Source organism: Polyodon spathula, chromosome 19, assembly GCF_017654505.1.
Source record: "Polyodon spathula isolate WHYD16114869_AA chromosome 19, ASM1765450v1, whole genome shotgun sequence".
In the NCBI taxonomy this organism is placed as follows: Eukaryota; Metazoa; Chordata; class Actinopteri; order Acipenseriformes; family Polyodontidae; genus Polyodon; species Polyodon spathula.
This window is the reverse complement of record NC_054552.1, coordinates 10,888,565-10,895,692: the sequence shown is the minus strand read 5'-3', so window position 1 is coordinate 10,895,692 and position 7,128 is coordinate 10,888,565. Positions and strand designations below refer to the sequence as shown.

The window sequence follows — 7,128 nt, the reverse complement described above, 5'->3', positions numbered from 1 at the left end:
ACAAAATCCTTCAACACCACTGTGAATTGTTTTATACACAAATTTACCTGAATGTTGGTTGTTCTACACGCATGGATCACAATATTGTTCAGTAGAGTACCACGTTGAACTGGTTTAAATTGCTCTATTGTGCATTACTGTAAGCTCATTAATGATTATTTTGTTAATGGAAAAATGTATATGCAGAATGTTATGTTGTTTGACATTTTTTTTTTGTTAATGGAACATATGTGTGCAGAAATACATACATTCTTCAACTTTAACTATTATTTTGTTCGTTGACAATTTATATGCTGGAATAAATACATTCTTCGATGATATACCTACATTTGCCAATAAGTGTCGATAAATCATAAGATTAACCAGTAAATTTCCAAAAAGCAATCTATTTCTTGGTCATTTCAGCACGGAGAATCCGCTATGAACGAATGGCAACGAATGAATGATGACGATTGCAATTGCAGATGATTTATGAACTGTGAAGGATGCTCAGGGCCCGACAACTGTGGAGGGCACTCTAGGCCTGAGTGAAAGATAAATTTGGCCTGATGGCTACCTGCATGAGACTGGCTAGAAATACATGAACAGTTACATACATCCCAGTGCCACAGATAGGAAGTGGCTGTGGCCACCTACCCCCAAAAAGACGAGGCCGCCAAACCATGAATGAATAATAATAAATAATTAACGTTCTCCACAGTGGCACCCTGTCACCTATCCCACAAATATTGAACACAACCTGTCCGCCAGAGCATGACTGCACCGAGGGAGAGAGTCCAGCCGCAAAACCTGACCACACACCCCGCAGAACTACTAAATACGAACCGCTCAGCACTAGCTCAGCACTAAGGTAAGGAAAAAAACCCTACTCACATATTTTTTTTTTATTTTTTTAGGGGGAAACCTCAGGAAATCCATGGCTCAGGGCAGCCCTTCCTCCAGGCTCTGAGCGGTCAACTACCGTTTTGGCTTAACAGCAATTGATTGAGCAGCTGAAACAAAAAGAATCAACATGAATGAATAACACACAGAGCTTTTATGCGCTTGCTGATGACGTATTGGTTAGGGTTCTCCTTGCAGAAAAGCATCAAAGTTTACAATTCTGACATGGTAATGTTGACATTTACCAGTAAAACTTAAGATTGACCAGATTCTGACTTTTACCGTAACATATGCATTAGATAATGTACAAAAACAAGCACAGTTTAGCTATATATAGTTAATATATGTTTTGAGAAAGACTCTACATAAACCCATTTTGCAGGTCAAATAAAATACACATGATCCACGGTATTAAAGGAGTGCTAAATTATTTTTAATTTTCTTAACATTTACAATTCAGGATTTAACACAGTTGATTGACCAATAACTAGTACCCAGGTAATGTTGGTACTTTTTAATATCAGTTACAGCATTTATGTGCTTACTACATGTGTATGAAAAAGCACATTTTTACCTGTTTTTAACTGCAATAAAATCTTGATTAGAGACCATTACCTTGGTAATTAATCTTGGACTGTACAGCAAGCTATTAACTACCAGATGGTATTGCCATCTAATCAGCTTTCTTAACGGTTTCTTCTGGCAGTATCAGTTCTTGTTTCTTTTAATATCTTTGCCGGAGATTTAATCCTACATCTGCAGAACTGCTTATCCATTTTTCATGAAACCTGGTAGTAACATTTTTAAAAATTCTTAGAATATTGTTAAACATCGGATTCTGGGGATAGGGGCTGTCTGTATGTCCATTCACCCATCGGTCTGTATGTCACATATTATTGCATTAGTCTGGAGATTTTCTTATCAAATCTTAATTAAACATGTCATTGCTAATTCTCATTCTACATTAATCTGTAATACTGTTGATATATGGTTATCAACTTTTTCATCATACAAATAGCTTCAATTTAGAATTTATAGTCACAACAGGGGATATAAACTTGTTTATTCAAAAATGTTGCTCCCAGAATATAACCCTTGAGGACACATCATTTACAACAAGATTAATACATTCCCAATATAAAAGCAGCAAATCAAATATCAACACTGAAATATTACTAACACAGTCCATTTTAAATATTTTTTCTGATTTCTTACACTTTCTAGGACACCATTGCAATCATTGGGTGTTTTCTTTTAGAAAGAAAATGGTGGCATATTTTCCACTGGAGTTACAGCTTATTAACCATACCCCTTGAAAATGTACCGTCTGGTTCAGTTTGGTCCTGGGCGTTTAAAATGTGTCTCTTAATCAGGACTGAAGTTAACGCCTGCACAACCATTCCTAAGGTAACAAAGTGGCTAAAAGATCACAAAGTAGCCATTTCTCCTTGTGTTTTAAAAGTGCAAAGTATAGCAAAACCACTTAATAATAGCCTTTCTATCTTTGCATGTGGCACATCTAAAAATACAGCTTGTCTGTAATTTGGTATGAAGACCACCCCTAAACCTTGCCAGTATAAAAAGGAGTTGCCTTTTAGCCCAAAGCACTGGTGCATTTTGTGTATATTTCACTTAGGAACTTACTGCAGAAAGCTATAGGGAAGAATCTGAGACCAAGATGGACAATGCCACTTATACATGTCCTACCAACTCCATTCCCTTGAATCCATCCAGTTCTACAGTGATCAATGTGAGACCCGCTCCTCCTCCACCTAAAGACCATTTGCTGTGGTCTCTCTGCAACACTCTCTACATGAACTTCTGCTGCCTTGGATTTATGGCCCTTATCTACTCAGTGAAGGTGAGCTTTTCATATGTATTTTAAACTGCATGCAGTAGTAATGGCAGATTCATGTGTGCCAGTAAGGTGGATCCCCAGACACGTCTAAATTTAAAAAGCGTGACATATATCATCAGTACAGAATAGTAGAGGATAAGAAATGGCAATACATAGTTTAATGAAAAGTGCAATTTAGAATGTCATCAGGTAAGCAAATCAGTTGACAGTATCATGGGAAAATATATTATTGCATATATCTTGAGAAGATAAGTTATTGCACTTATTGGAAATCAATCATTTTAATGTTAATGTGACATACTAACATAGACAGAGACACATCCATACTATATATTCCCACAATCTGATGCTAAACAATGTTAATTACAAGTGTCATCATAATTAGGTGAGAAGTTTTCCAGATATATGGAAAATGATAAGTGTGACAAACATACGGACAGACAACCCTATACAGAATCTTTAACGCAGGCTAAATAGTCTTTATACAAAGTGTCATCACAATTGGATAAGTGACTTTCAATATACCTTAATTTCCATACACTGTAGGACTCCCTCCAAACACAGATTAAAATATGACATTAATAATTAGTTTAAATGGGCTTATTGCATTTTTTTAGAAATGAAAAATGTGGACGTATTCAATTCATTGGGCAAGATCCACTAAGCAATTTGGGCACTAATTTCTGTAAAAGGAAAAACAAACTTGGATTGTAATACAATAGCACTAGTAAGTTCAATTCGGAGTTCAAAGAAACTTGATCAGGAAGACTTGTCTTGGCTCTTGTCTTCGTCTGCCGTGCTACACTGAAGAAGTCATGAGAAGAAACAGGATTAGTTCAAGCTTTGGGTCCTGTTCACAGATTGTACTCAAACGTTCTCTGAGGTAGAAAAGTCTAGAAAGATTTAATGAATACCAAGCCTTAAACTGATGTCAGATCATTTATTAGGTTTATTTTTCTGTTTTCTGAATTTCTCAAGCTTGCCTTTCATATAGTAAGGAAGTGGATTTGTTCCTAAAGAATTACTTACAGTAGATAGAGAAATATTGTACTGGTATTAATTTTAGAAATGTCTATGAACTCAAAATTAGATGGCAAAATGAAAGCATCAGACAGTAAGAAGGATGAATTACAATGCACAGTCAGCAGCTGCTCAAAGAGTAAGTCATTTCTTTTCCTATAGATGTGGCTCTAACTTCTCAGATACTGTTATTTTGTTTTTATGTCTGTGTTCAAGTGTTTTCACTCGAATTCAGAAGCTGCTCTAAAGCTCTTGTTGCCTGCTATAGATATACCGGTATGTTACACAGGCTAGATCAGCCTTCTAGTGATCTGACTTTGGTTTTGCTGGGATTACAGTGTTGTGCACCAGATGCCACTGGTGCTTAATAATATAAAGACAATGGCTAACCCATTCAATATTACATAGACTTAGCAACAAAAAACACCCACACAACCTCAATAAGAACCACTTACAATAATTGCAAAGGTAACATAACAATAACAAAAAAACCTACTTGAAGCTACTTGTTCTTTAAGGGAGTGATTTAATGGACATTATAACAAATGCACCCTTGTTTAAAACAACCCCCCCCCCCCCCCCCCCCCCCACCACACACACACACACACACACACACACACACACAAAACTAGCTTAAATTACTCTTTAAAGTTTTTAAAAGCATTGTAAACTTTGACAAATGTATTGATAAAAATTATGTTTAAATGCATATAAATCAAACAAGATGGGGGGGTCTGAGCCTTTTATTCATTGTGAAAGCCTCAGACAGATTAAAATGAACATGGAAATTACAAGCCACATATTAAAAAGGGAGGTCTTCTATACAAATAAAACCTTTGGTCTCTTTATGACCCTAATTACAAAGTGGTTAGGTTCTTCCCTATTCAATAAAGCACACAATTGCAAGAAAATTAGACCTTGCATGTTGACATACATATTTTTGTAAGACCACACCCAAAAAGCTGTAAAATCCATACAGCTTTTTGGCTGTAGTGGAAGTGTCGTTAGTCTAAGGGTTTTATTTCAGACCTAGTCAGGATGTGAGTGACACAAGACCCTAGAATTATAAAGTATATTTACAGTAAGCCATCACCCTGTATTCCAGATGAATCTGAATTAGAGGAGGCTGTGTGGTCCAGTGGTTAAAGAAAAGGGCTTGTAATTAGGAGGCCCCTGGTTCAAATCCCAGCTCAGCCAGTGACTCATTGTGTGACCCTGAGTAAGTCACTTAACCTCTTTGTGCTCCATCTTTCGGGTGAGAGGTTGTTGTAATGCAGTCTTTAATGCATAGCGCTATAAGGACTCTGTATGTCATGTTTTTACATTGTCTAGAGAACCTGTTATCCAGTTATAAACTTGAAAAGGACACGCTTAATGATCACGTATCAGAATCAGGGGGTATATGGAGGCATGTGCCAGATTTCCTTTTTTACATGTGCATGGAAATTGTAAGTCATGCTAATGTACTTTTTCATATTACTGATGATGCTAATTTTGTATTTACAGCATGGTGAGATGTGAAGGTCTCTGACATGCTTATAAATAATAGTAATTAACCACACTTCAAACATTTGTTGCCTTTCCTTTTCCAGACTAGAGATCAGAATGTTCTTGGAAACATCAAAGCTGCCCACCTCTATTCACACAAGGCTAAGTGGTACAATATTCTGGCTTCGGGGTGGAACGTCATTATTCCTCTTCTCATCATCGTGCTCATTGTCACTGGGATTGTCCACCTCTCCAACATCGAGGGCTCTTACGACTTATTCGGTGAGGAAGGCTACGATAACTTTGGAAAGCTTTTCGGGAAATAATCATCATCTGAGCATCCTTCTCAATAACACTGAACAAGAACAATACCTGGACAGTGCCTTTCAAGTGAAAACATCAATACAACTTGTATTGAAGGCTTTGTACAGTCATTTAAAGTTAATATTTCACAACCAGTGGAATATTTATATGTCGAGTTCCCAAGCAGTATGTTTTCAAGTCAGTGCAGTTTGTAGGTGCATAACTTCAACATGTCCCCCTTACTTTTGGGCAATAATTTAAAGTTGCTCTGAACAACCACCTAAAAGATCTTCTAAGGTGGTCTTCAAGTCAGGTACTTTACCGTGGGACTAGCCTGGTGTACATCTAGTGTACATTATACAGGTTGCATTTAACATTGAAGGCTATAATCAGTATTATTGCAGTACCAAAGCAGACTGTTTGACTTCCAAGTCTTGGTCTGCTTCAGGGTTAACAGGTTAACACTTGTGGAAAATCAAAGATCTATCTATGGGGAAACAGTTTAGGAAAACCACATTTGTATTCTACATGGGTTATTCTGCCTGAATATTTGTGCATTTTTAAATGGTCAAAAATAAACGGCTAAGGATGCATAGTACACTATTTACCATTGACAATATTACAACTTGATGTGCAAATACAATATTGTACATGCAAACAACTAAATCAAAGGGTGGACTTGTAACCCCTACAAACATTAATATAGAAGAGGCAACATAAGTTGCAAGTACTTTTACTGTTCTTTTACTGTTCAAACAGATTAAATGAAATAATGATGCAAACTAAAAACATATCAGTGTTAATGTAACAGTGAATTATTGTATGTGTTTGTCAACCTTGCAATTTTTTTGTTATCAAAGAAATTGTGTTTTTTTTTTCTGTTTCATAATAAACTAATTATTTAATCCAGTCTGCCTCTTTTTTTTATATATCTTGCTAACTTCCTTTTCCCTCGGAATGTTCTTCTTTGCCTTTCTATTGCTAGGATTCCTGATCCATTCTGTTAGATGTTTCCCACTCTATGTAGCTTATTGCATAAGAAATATTATCCTGTGTAGTTCTGCCCACTCACACTGTGTGAAAGTATGTCTCCTTTAATAAAAGACACCCTACACAAAGCATATTCACTTATTATAAATCACAAGTACAGAACTGTAGTCAGGAACTACAAATTCACTTTTTTGGGGGGGGGGGGGGGGGTTCTATATAATTTTGCTGATATCTGTACACAAGGTAAGATATACTGGAACTGTCTGTCTCTTTTGTTTTACATGTATTAAAAGGTTTTTCGCAAGTCTCATTTGGATAGTTTCTTTAGGTTTCTCGCTCTTGGATAAGTTTGGCACAGTCAGACAGTATTTGGTGGTTTAAGTTACCGATCATTGCTCGTGTTTCTGAAGGCCCGTCTCAGTGGACATTACACATGTACCTACACATATAGGGGTCATAGTTTAATGTGAAACATTTTGATGGCAGGAGATGTGTCACTGACATGCTTGTTCAGATTCATTACATTTATTTCATTGTATTATATATTATTTTGCCTCAGGCCTAACCCCTTACCTATTTTTAGTTAT

General features: G+C 36.4%; 1 protein-coding gene across 1 annotated transcript; it reads left to right on the top strand.

Moving 5' to 3' along the window:
* The first annotated feature begins 1,842 nt into the window (after nucleotides 1-1,842).
* On the top strand, nucleotides 1,843-6,411 carry LOC121294471 (interferon-induced transmembrane protein 5-like). The gene is made up of 2 exons (XM_041218191.1): nucleotides 1,843-2,743; nucleotides 5,353-6,411. Exons 1-2 carry the CDS (start codon nucleotides 2,561-2,563, stop codon nucleotides 5,572-5,574), a joined length of 405 nt encoding a protein of 134 aa, XP_041074125.1. The 5' UTR covers nucleotides 1,843-2,560; the 3' UTR covers nucleotides 5,575-6,411.
* Nucleotides 6,412-7,128: the final 717 nt, after the last annotated feature.